Here is a 12870-nt window from a genome sequence, read left to right as displayed (position 1 = left end):
GGGATAAGTTGATTAGTAGAAACCGCAGTGTTACTGCTTGCCTGCAATGAAAGCACAAAATCGAATTCAAATCTTCAGTAGTTAATTACTTTTTTACCATTTACAGGTGTAGCTAACTACTGGAAGTAGACTACTTTTTTGGGATAAATGAAAATAAAATATCAGTGTATGCAAAGAGTAGGCAATCATTTCCATTCTTTTTCAGAATTAAACCTGCCTAATTCTCACATGATACTATTTTTGTGTTTACTCGGTTATATTATACATTCTGTTAACATTTTACTCCAGAGTGATCTATTCTTGCAATTTGAAGTGTACAACATTTCGATATGATAATATTTCACTAAGTTGTATGGATGTAGTGGTTCAGTAAACTATGTTTCTTAACAGTATCTTTAATGTAGCTCAACTTACAGTGTGAAGTAATTTGTAGTTTGGTAGGCTATATTTTCAGAGTAGCTTCCCCAACACTGCTCCTAGGGTAAGACTCAGGATACATTTCATTTCTTTAAAAGTTTCATTATCTACAATCTTTATTTTTTTATATATATAATCATGTGATACAAGATGCAAAATAATACAATCAGGATTAAGCACTATGTTATGGAATTGACTTTCATTGTGTGTAGATGTCATGTGGCCTTCAGCGGAGTGGCCTTAACCTGGAGTTGTTGTGTCTTGGGCTGTGTTTTTTCCGTTTTAAGAGTGTGTACTATAGACAGCAGACACCAAGATGGGGTCTGGCGCAGGCATCAAGGTTGAACAGATGTGGCCAGACTGGAGTCACAAGAGCTGAAGGTCACCTTGATGGCCGTGATGTCACTGAGGATCTCTGGGAGTTAGGATGTCATTCATTTGTGGCTGTCATCATTAATGTTATTGGGTAGGGACAGGGCTGGCCTTAATTTGTGCACATGATTGATTCACTCAAGATTGGACCTGTCAGTCAGTTGTCATCAGCAACAAGGAGGTATTTGTATCTAGGTAAGATTTGTTCTCCTGACACAATTCTGTTGAGAATGTTCTACATGTATTTTACAGATCAGTAGGGTTCGCATGGCTTGAGTGACACCATTGACCTCTGGCGGGACCCCCCCACCCCCCACACAACTGTCCTGTCGCTGTCGATTGAGTCAGTGGTCATTTCTACGGTTCATAGTGTGATATTTGATTCTTGCTGATTCACGTTTAGTAGGGCTTTAGAATGTTAATGAGGTTTAGCACACTGCACAATGGGACTCATTCCAAGCGGTTCTTTGAGTAGCGTTATCCATTAAACTCTCCATTCACAGTCCGCTCCATGGAGAAAGAACTCGGAGAGGCATTGTGTGTAAGTTTGCCTTTGATTCTAAGATGGATTGTAATAACCACCTCACAGCAACGGAAAGCTTGATGTTCTGTATACTTTATTTTAGGGCTTTTAAACAATGTTTCTTTATATCTTGAAGAAATGTGTGTGTTTATTTTACGACACAGTGAGCTTCAAAAGTATTGGGAAAGTGACCATTTTGTTGTTGTTTTGGCTCTGTACACTTTGTATTTGAAATGATACAACGATGTTAAAGTGCAGACTGTCAGATTTAATTTGAAGGTATTTTCATCCATATTGTGTGAACAGTTTAGAAATGAAAGCACTTTTTGTACATACTTTTTTGTACAAGTTAAGTATTTGGTCCCATTTTAGGGGACTAAAAGTATTAGGACAAATTCACTTATGTGTATTAAAGTAGTCAAACGTTAAGTCCCATATTCCTTGCATGCAATGATTACATCAAGCTTGTGGCTCTACAAATAGATGCATTTGCTGTTTGTTTTGGTTGTGTTTCAGATTATTTTGTGCCCAATAGAAGTTAATGGTAAATAATGTATTGTGCCAATTTGGAGTCACATTTATTGTAAATAAGAATATAATATGTTTCTAAACTCTTGTGGATGCTACCATGATAATGGATAGTCCTGAATGAAATGTGAATAATGATGAGTGAGAAATGTACAGACACACAAATATCATACCCCCAAGACATGCTAACCTCTCACCATTACAATAACAGGGCAGGTTAGAATTTTTTTGTTGTTGTGGGGGGGGGGGGGGGGTATGATATGTGTGCTTTTTCTAAGCTATTTAATATACATACTTCAGAAATCTAATTTGATGTTATACAAATGGTGGCATGGCAAACAGATTATGCCACTTTATGTAGTATGACTTTGCTGATAAATGATTGAAGGTGAAGGTGGTGGTCTTTTTATACTAATGCCCATCTAAACCTGGTGCTCTCCCTTTGTTCTACAGGACCTCAGCTCGTTTGCCATGCCCTTCTTGGAGAGAGATGTCGACCATATGGATACGGACGGCATACGGAAGGTAAAGTGATGTCCCTAGTTACACCCTCATCAGCTCAGTGTGCTCTGAGAAAATATCTATATTTATTTTGGAGGAAATCCAGAGATAGTTGGTGTTCATTTAGCCTGGTGATCCAGTTTGGATGTGCTTTGTGCTTCAGCCAACTCCTCTCTTGTGATTGTGTCAATGATAGTGTGGTTGGCTACAGCAAGTACAGTTTTGGACCAGGCTAGGGTTAATCACAAAGGCCATCATTTGGTACTTCAATTCTGTTTTCATTGAGGAAAATAGAAATTAAAAGCATCCCCAACTCAATTAACATAGTCTTGATTAAAACCTCAATCTTTCATCATTACCTATTTAAATTTGGGGAATGGCCCTGACTTCACACCGAAAAAAACCCATGACACCTTTGATATGATGACTGCTCTGTGGGGATAATGTGGTCAGTCACACTGAGGACATAAGCTGAGCCAGACCTATCAATCAAGAGCCTAGTGCTGAGTCATTGGGTTAGAGCGGGACCTGAGAGTACTGGTGCTGAGTCATTGGTTTAGAGTGGGACCTGAGAGTACTGGTGCTGAGTCATTGGGTTAGAGCAGGACCTGAGAGCACTGGTGCTGAGTCATTGGGTTAGAGCGGGACTTGAGAGTACTGGTGCTGGGTCATTGGGTTAGAGCGGGACCAGAGAGCACTGGTGCTGAGTCATTGGGTTAGAGCAGGACCTGAGAGCACTGGTGCTGAGTCATTGGGTTAGAGAGGGACTTGAGAGTACTGGTGCTGGGTCATTGGGTTAGAGCGGGACCAGAGAGCACTGGTGCTGGGTCATTGGGTTAGAGCGGGACCTGAGAGCACTGGTGCTGGGTCATTGGGTTAGAGAGGGACCTGAGAGGACTGGTGCTGAGTCATTGGGTTAGAGAGGGACCTGAGAGGACTGGTGCTGAGTCATTGGGTTAGAGAGGGACCTGAGAGGACTGGTGCTGAGGAAGGCGGCCTCTCTTTGAACTCCCACACACAAACTCACTAAGACACAATCTGATAGGTGTGCGTGTGTACGTGCATGCAGTGCACACACACATTTTTCAATTAATAAAGTGGCAGAGATTAGAGGTCGACCGATTAATCGGAATGGCCGATTAATCAGGGCCGATTTGAAGTTTTCCTAACAATCGGAAATCGGTATTTTTGGACACCGATTTGGCAGATTCTTTTTTTTTTAAATGTTTTTTAAATGTTGTTTTTTTTTTACACCTTTATTTAACTAGGCAAGTCAGTTAAGAACACATTCTTATTTTCAATGACGGCCTAGGAACGGTGGGTTAACTGCCTTGTTCAGGGGCAGAACGACAGATTTTCACCTTGTCAGCTCGGGGATTCGTTTTTGCAACCTTCCGGTTACTAGTCCAACGCTCTAACCACCTGCCTTACATTGCACTCCACGTGAGCCTGCATGGCAGGCTGACTACCTGTTATGCGAGGACAGCAAGAAGCCAAGGTAAGTTGCTAGCTAGCATTAAACTTATAAAAAACAATCAATCTTCACATAATCACTAGTTAACTACACATGGTTGATGATATTACTAGTTTATCTACCGTGTCCTGCGTTGCATATAATCGATGCGGTGCCTGTTAATTTCTCATCGAATCACAGCCTACTTCGCCAAACGGGTGATGATTTAGCACTGTCGTTGCACTAAACCTAAACATAAACATCAATGCCTTTCTTTAAAATCAATACACAAGTATATATTTTTAAACCTGCATATATAGTTAATATTGCTTGCTAACATGAATTTCTTATAATTAGGGAAATTGTGTCACTTCTCTTGCGTTCCGTGCAAGCAGTCAGTGTATATGCAGCAGTTTGGGCCGCCTGGCTTGTTGCGAACTGTGTGAAGTCCATTTATTCCTAACAAAGACCGTAATTAATTTGCCAGAATTGTACATAATTATGACATAACATTGAAGGTTGTACAATGTAACAGCAATATTTAGAAATACGGTTCCGTATTTCACTGAAAGAATAAATGTTTGTTTTTGAAATGATAGTTTCCGGATTCGACCATATTAATGACCAAAGGCTCGTATTTCTGTGTGTTATTATGTTATAATTAAGTCTATGATTTGATATTTGATAGAGCAGTCTGACTGAGCAATGGTAGGCAGCAGCAGGCTCGTAAGCATTCATTCAAACAGCACTTTCGTGCGTTTGCCAGCAGCTCTTCGCAATGCTTCAAGCATTGAGCTGTTTATGACTTCAAGCCTATCAACTCCCGAGATTAGGCTGGTGTAACCGATGTGAAATGGCTAGTTAGTTAGCGGGGTGTGCGCTAATAGCGTTTCAATCGGTGACGTCACTCGCTCGGAGACTTGGAGTAGTTGTTCCCTTTGCTCTGCAAGGGCCACGGCTTTTGTGGAGCGATGGGTAACGATGCTTCGAGGGTGGCTGTTGTCGATGTGTTCCTGGTTCGAGCCCAGGTAGGGGCGAGGAGAGGGACGGAAGCTATACTGTTACACTGGCAATACTAAAGTGCCTATAAGAATATCCAATAGTCAAAGGTATATGAAATACAAATGGTATAGAGAGAAATAGTCCTATAATTCCTATAATAACTACAACCTAAAACTTCTTACCTGGGAATATTGAAGACTCATGTTAAAAGGAACCACCGGCTTTCATATGTTCTCATGTTCTGAGCAAGGAACTTAAACGTTAGCTTTTTTACATGGCACATATTGCACTTTTACTTTCTTCTCCAACACTTTGTTTTTGCATTATTTAAACCAAATTGAACATGTTTCATTATTTATTTGAGGCTAACTTGATTTTATTGCAGTATTATATTAAGTTAAAATAAGTGTTCATTCAGTATTGTTGTAATTGTCATTATTACTAATAATAAAAATAAAAAAACCTTCGATTAATCGGTATCGGGGTTTTTGGTCCTCCAACAATCGGTAGCGGTATCGGCGTTGAAAAAAATCATAATCGGTCGACCTCTAGCAGAGATGTCATTAGGAGACATGTTACAGTAGGCCTACCTGTCAATAGAAGGACTGAAGATCTCCCAGGTGGTGCCATTCAGAGATGGATGTCTCATACTTGGCAATGTTCCAAATCCAATCAATAATCTAATTCGTTGTTCTCATTTAGGTGTTTCCAATATTACTCTTAATTGGATGTGGTTACACTTACATTCTCTTACATTTTCTGTCATTTAGCAGACGCTCTTATCCAGAGTGACTTAAAGGAGCAATTGGGGTTAAGTGCCTTGCAAAATGGCACATTCAAACCATTGACTTTTTGGTTACTGGCCCAATGCTCTTAACCGGTAGGCTACCAGTCTTACACTGTGTTCTAATAACTTGGCCTGGAATGAAGCCTCTTAACTCTTTGTGTTGTTAGGCCACTGTTGTTAGGCCAAGCAACATCCTAGCACCAATAGGATCAGTTGAAACCAATAGAAGCCAAACTCTTTTAAGTGGAGGGCAAGAGAGCTAGAGGCGAGGTGGCCACCAGCCTTGCCTAATGCTAGATGAAACCCTGCTGTATGGCAGGCCTATACACAGGAGCACAACTTTCACTGGAGCACAACTTTCACTGGGTCCCCCCACATTCTGAAATTGCATTTTTGTCCCCCCCAGTTTTATCATTGGAATGTGATACAAAACGAGGCAACAATGTGTTTTAGGACCATGCGGACACCTCCGAGTGGAGTGCTTATCCGACCCGATTAAAAAATAAAACAATTACAAATATATTTGATGCCCCCCCCCCCCCACTTCTAAAACCAAAGTTGCACCCCTGTCTATACATAACCTTGTGCGGTATTGCCTGATTGAAGGTGAGGGTGTGTTGGGATGTGAACAACAGAAAATGCAATGATAGTGGTTCCCTTCTAGTGTAGTCAGTGTTTATATTTATGAGTTAAGTCTTATCTCAGACAGAATCCTCTCTGTGTCGTCCTCCATCTCTCACCTTGGAGCATGAAGGTCCAACCCCTTTTTCCTGGATTTGAAGCGGAAGCTACAGGGACGACTATCAATCAGAAAAAAACACCAAGGAAACCAGTGAAGGCTGTAGAGAAAGATAAATAAGATGATAGCTTTCAAGGATGTAGTGTGGTGGATTATTCCCCTCCCAAGGTTTTAGCATATTTAGTACATATCCTATTTTATTCCCATGGTTTCTCATACTGACTGTTGCTTTACCTCGTTGCTGAACTGTACCTAATACAGAACAGTAGGTTTGTTTATAGTAAATATAGCCCCTGCATTGCTTCTCATATTTTTTCCAGATTGTTATTTTAGATTATGTCCTTACCTCAGGCTTGTGTTCTTTTTTAACACACATTTCAGTGTGTGTGTTTGTGCACAAGCATGTGTGTGTGTGTATTTGTACATATGTTTTTTGTTTTCCTAACTTTGCCATGGGAATGGCTTAAGGTTTGGACATAGGCCAAAAACATGAGGCTGCAATGTCATTTAAATGGAGTTTAACAGCATGTTTGTGTAACACCTGAACATGAGAAAGGGTTGGACACTTATCAAATGAAGTAAATAAATATTGTTTTCTCAGTCAGAGTAATAGGCCTAGTGGTTTACAGTTCAAAACCAACATTACAGTGCAAGAATAACCAGTCCATTCCGACTACACTTTCCCTTTTTAAGGGTTCAAGCAACGAAGCTACTCTGGCACCAAATGACCGATCTGTACAAAACTTGATATAGCATCTATGGACTAAGGTCTCCCAATATAACATTTTCTAGGCTAGTACCTCAAGCAACATGGACTAATATTGACTAATAAACATTAAAGTGGGCGTGACCTGGTACATAAATGCATATAAATATATTCATCTTGATATGCATGTTCCAAACACTGTCAAGACTCAACATATACAAGAACAATCAGATCCACCACATGGTGGCGCTATAATTGCCACATATTTATATCTATTGATCTGTTTGACTTAGAGTAATGGAATTGGCACACATGCTCAGGGATGTGAGTCTAACTAACCTGCAGAGTATGGTTATGTTTGGCTGCATGGTGGAGATGTTGGACAGGGGAAAACATTAATGCAAGCTCATTGGCTTATAGTGGCCATGTTGTTTAAGCTACAGTCTTGTAAAATGTTGCATTTAAAGACGTGCGTCTGTAGATGCAATTTACCAAACTTGGTGCCGATCCTTCCAATAGTTCTGGAAAAGAAGACGTTTAAAGTTGTTAACATCATTAAAACGGGTCCAAAATCCATCAAAAGCGTATCACATGATCTGTTTGATTTGAGATGTGATATTTGGCAGGCATGTTGAGTACAGAAGTAGCTCATCCAAAGGCAACTAGTAAATATTGTCCTAATGGTGGCGCTGTGGTGCTATAGGGCTTGAACCCCGCCATGGCTGCTTGCAGCTTCTGTATATTCCCCATTTTAATGTTTTTCATATAAATCTCTATACTCTTACTGCATGCCTTAAAAGTTTATGCGTTTGATTTGATGCAACCCTGAAGCCATCTATGTCCATAGGTATATTAATATGTATAAAGGGGAAGGCTGAGTCACTCCTCACATTGATTATACTTTTGAATTATTATATTTTTTAATCTACTCCAATGCCATCACCAGCCTTTAACTCTAATCTCTCGTCGTTAATGGACTATTTGCCCCCAAGTCGAAAGCTCCCAACTTGGCTTGAACATTGTAATTATTCAGTGAAGACCTAATCTCGGTTAACCCAGAACTAAAATCTTGCGTAATTTGGTCAGATGTTTTGTTTACATAGTCTTTCAATGAGATTAGAGAAGACCTACAATACATTTCTGGGAATCGTCTTGTTATCCCAGAAACTCTCAGACAGCATAACAGACTCTTCATTGCATTATTAGATAATCATGATGAACAGTTTGCATTAATAAAAGCTTTTGATGCACCTCCCTCTCTAACTCGGCTGCTTACTGAAAGGGGCAAGTTCAGTAGACCTTTTGGCACGGAAATTCATATTTTCAATTATTTAAAGAATGTCCCTGATTTCGAATGGAGAGTAGAGCTGGACGATATGAACCAAAATCTGTATCACGATAAATTAACTGAATTATCACAATAACGATGAATTGAACCATAAATGTATAACATAAATGTGCACCACAATATTTTGTTTTATATTACCCTTAAAACCCTCTAAGCCCTGTCATGTAGTAACCAAAAAAGTGTTAAACAAATCAAAATATATTTTAATTTCTCAACCAGCTTCATGAGGTAGTCACCAGGAATAAATTTCAATTAACAGGTGTGCCTTGTTAAAAGTAAATTTATGGAATTTCTTTCCCTCTAAGGGATAGGTCCCCCCCCCCCGGTGGGACGGTTAGGCTAACGTAGGCTAATGTAATTAGCATGAGGTTGTAAGTAACAAGAACATTTCCCAGGACATAGACATATCTGGTATGGGCAGAAAGCTTACATTCTTGTTAATCTAACTGCACTGTCCAATTTACAGTGAAAGAATACCATGCTATTGTTTGAGAAGAGTGCACAGCTATGAACTTGAAAATGTATCAATAAACCAATTAGGCACATTTGGGCAGACTTGATACAACATTTTGAACAGAAATGCAGTGGTTTATTGGATAAGTCTAAAACTTTGCACATACACTGCTGCCGTCTAGAGGCCAATATCTAAATGGTGCCTAAGCTGGAATAATTCATTGTGGCCTTTCTCTTGCATTTCAAAGATGATGGAATAAAAATAACAACAACAAAAAAAACATCAGACCGGTAGAAATCTGTCCTTTTGTCTGATGAGGAGTAAGTTAACGGATGATCTCCGCATGTATGGTTCCCACCGAGACGCATGGAGGAAGAGGTGTGATGGTGTATTGGTGCTTTGCTGGTGACACTGTCAGTGATTTATTTAGAATTCAAGGCACACTTAACCAGCATGGCTACCACAGCATTCTGCAGTGATACACCATTCCATCTGGTTTGCGCTTAGTGGGACTACCATTTGTTTTTCAACAGGACAATGACCCAAAACACACCTCCAGGCTGAGTAAGGGCTATTTTACCAAGAAGGAGAGTGATGGTGTGCTGCATCAGAGGACCTGGCCTCCATAATCACCTGAACTCAACCCAATTGAGATGGTTTGAGATGAGTTGGGCCGCAGAGTGAAGGAAAAGCAGCCAACAAGTGCTCAGCATATGTGGGAACAACTTCAAGACTGTTGGAAAAGCATTCCAGGTGACTACCTCATGAAGATGGTTGTGAGAATGCCAAGAGTGTGCAAAGCTGTCATCAAGGCAATGGGTGGCTACTTTGAAGAATCTGAAATATAAAATATATTTCAATTTGTTTAACACTTTTTTTGTCACTACATGATTCCATATGTGTCATTTCATAGTGTTGATGTCTTCACTATTATTCTACAATGTAGAAAATATTACAAATAAAGGAAACCCTTGAATAAGTAGGTGTGTCCAAACTTTTTACAGGTACTGGAAATACATATATTTATTAAACATTCAACTACATGGAAGAACCACGTGGAACAACAGATAGTCCCCCAAAATAATCAAAGGGAAGTTTATTCTTCAGTGTCTGTCCTATTCTGAGAGATATATACAGTTGAAGTCGGAAGTTTACATACACTTAGGTTGGAGTCATTAAAACTTGTTTTTCAACCACTCTACAAATTTCTTGCAAACAAACTATAGTTTTTGCAAGTCGGTTAGGACATCTACTTTGTGCATGACACAAGTAATTTTTCCAACAATTGTTAACCCAAGCGTCCCACCTATTCAACAGCCAGTGGAATCACGTGGCGCGAAATACAAATACCTCAAAAATGCTATAACTTCAATTTCTCAAACATATGACTATTTTACACCATTTTAAAGACAAGACTCTCATTAATCTAACCACATTGTCCGATTTCAAAAAGGCTTTACAGCAAAGCAAAACACTAGATTATGTCAGGAGAGTACCCTGCCAAAAATAATCACACAGCCATTTTCAAAGCAAGCATATATGTCACAAAAACCAAAACCACAGCTAAATGCAGCACTAACCTTTGATCTTCATCAGATGACACTCCTAGGACATTATGTTATACAATACATGCATGTTTTGTTCAATGAAGTTCATATTTATATCAAAAACCAGCTTTTTACATTAGCATGTGATGTTCAGAACTAGCATACCCACCGCAAACTTCCGGTGAATTTACTAAATTACTCATGATTAACGTTCACAAAATACATAACAATTATTTAAAGAATTATAGATACAGAACTCCTTTATGCAATTGCGGTGTCAGATTTTAAAATAGCTTTTCGGCGAAAGCACATTTTGCAATATTCTGAGTACATAGCCCGGCCATCACGGCTAGCTATTTTGACACCCACCAAGTTTGGCCCTCACCAAACTCAGAATTACTATTAGAAAAATTGGATTACCTTTGCTGTTCTTCGTCAGAATGCACTCCCAGGACTTTTACTTCAACAACAAATGTTGTTTTGGTTCCAAATAATCCATAGTTATATCAAAATACCTCCGTTTTGTTCGTGCGTTCAGGTCACTATCCGAAGGGTGACGCGCGAGTGCATTTCGTGACAAAAAATGTCAAAATATTCCATTACCGTACTTCGAAGCATGTCAAACACTGTTTAAAATCAATTTCTATGCTATTTTTCTCGTAAAATAGCGATAATATTCCAACCGGGCGACGTTGTATTCATTCAAAGGCCGAAATATTTTTTTTTAGAATTCTCATGAATGCGCATCTCCAGTGTCACTGTTCCCAGGCTGACCACTCACAAATTCTCCTGCTGTTCTTTGCCCAGAGACACCAGACACCCCATTACACTTTCTGGCACCTTCTGAGAGCCAATGGAAGCCTTAGAAAATGTCACGTTACAGCAGAGATGCTGTATTTTCGATAGAGATGCAACTGAAGGACAACAAATTGTCAGACAGGGCACTTCCTGTATGGAATCTTCTCAGGTTGTGGCCTGCCATATGAGTTCTGTTATACTCACATACACCATTCAAACAGTTTTAGAAACTTTAGAGTGTTTTCTATCCAAATCTACTAATTATATGCATATTCTCCTTTCTGGTCAAGAGTAGTAACCAGTTTAAATCGGGTACGTTTTTTTTTCCGGCCGTGCAAATTCTGCCCCCTAGCCCCAACAGGTTTTAACATACAGATTATTTCACTTATAATTCACTGTATCACAATTCCAGTGGGTCAGAAGTTTATATAAACTAAGTTGACTGTCCCTTTAAACAGCTTGGAAAATTCCAGAAAATGATGTCATGGCTTTAGAAGCTCTGATAGGCTAATTGACATCATTTGAGTCAATTGGAGGTGAACCTGTGGATGCATTTCAAGGCCTACCTTCAAGCTCAGTGCCTCTCTGCTTGACCTCAGAAAAAAAATTGTAGACCTCCACAAGTCTGGTTCATCCTTGGGAGCAATTTTCAAACGCCTGAAGGTACCACGTTCATCTGTGCAAACAATAGTACGCAAGTATAAACACCATGGGACCACGCAGCCGTCATACCGCTCAGGAAGGAGACGCATTCTGTCTCCTATAGATGAACGTACTTTGGTGTGAAAAGTGCAAATCCATCCCAGAACAACAGCAAAGGACCTTGTGAAGATGCAGGAGGAAACAGGTACAAAAGTATCTATATCCACAGTAAAACACATCCTACAGTGGGGAAAAAAGTATTTGATCCCTTGCTGATTTTGTACGTTTGCCCACTGACAAAGAAAGGATCAGTCTATAATTTTTTATTTGAACAGTGAGAGACAGAATAACAACAACAATATCCAGAAAAACGCATGTCAAAAATGTTAGAAATTGATTTGCATTTTAATGAGGGAAATAAGTATTTGACCCCCTCTCAATCAGAAAGATTTCTGGCTCCCAGGTGTCTTTTATACAGGTAACGAGCTGAGATTAGGAGCACACTCTTAAAGGGAGTGCTCCTAACCGCAGCTTGTTACCTGTAAAAAAGACACCTGTCCACAGAAGCAATCAATCAATCAGATTCCAAACTCTCCACCATGGCCAAGACCAAAGAGCTCTCCAAGGAAGTCAGGGACAAGATTGTAGACCTACACATGGCTGGAATGGTTCTACAAGACCATCGCCAAGCAGCTTGGTGAGAAGGTGACAACATTTGGTGTGATTATTCACAAATGGAAGAAACACAAAAGAACTGTCAATATCCCTCGGCCTGGGGCTCCATGCAAGATCTCACCTCGTGGAGTTGCAATGATCATGTGAACGGTGAGGAATCAGCCCAGAACTACACGGGAGGATCTTGTCAATGATCTCAAGGCAGCTGGGACCATAGTCACCAAGAAAACAATTGGTAACACACTACGACGTGAAGGACTGAAATCCTGCAGCGCCCGCAAGGTCCCCCTGCTCAAGAATACATATACAGGCCCGTCTGAAGTCTGCCAATGAACATCTGAATGACTCAGAGGACAACTGGTGAAAGTGTTGTGGTCA

The 12870-nt window shown here is 40.0% G+C and overlaps 1 protein-coding gene across 4 annotated transcripts in view; it reads left to right on the top strand.

Moving 5' to 3' along the window:
• The window catches only part of prkag2a (protein kinase, AMP-activated, gamma 2 non-catalytic subunit a), a 149629-nt gene that overhangs the window by 13934 nt on the left and 122825 nt on the right, over positions 1-12870 (top strand). For all 4 annotated transcript variants that reach the window (XM_029693818.1, XM_029693791.1, XM_029693807.1 and 1 more), the window contains exon 2: positions 2294-2365. In XM_029693818.1, the coding sequence (XP_029549678.1) occupies positions 2294-2365 (72 nt within the window). The remainder of the gene's footprint in view (positions 1-2293; positions 2366-12870) is intronic.

The sequence above is a fragment of the Salmo trutta genome, chromosome 2, assembly GCF_901001165.1.
Source record: "Salmo trutta chromosome 2, fSalTru1.1, whole genome shotgun sequence".
In the NCBI taxonomy this organism is placed as follows: Eukaryota; Metazoa; Chordata; class Actinopteri; order Salmoniformes; family Salmonidae; genus Salmo; species Salmo trutta.
The sequence above is the reverse complement of the archived record's forward strand: the minus strand, read 5'-3'. Positions and strand labels throughout refer to the sequence as shown.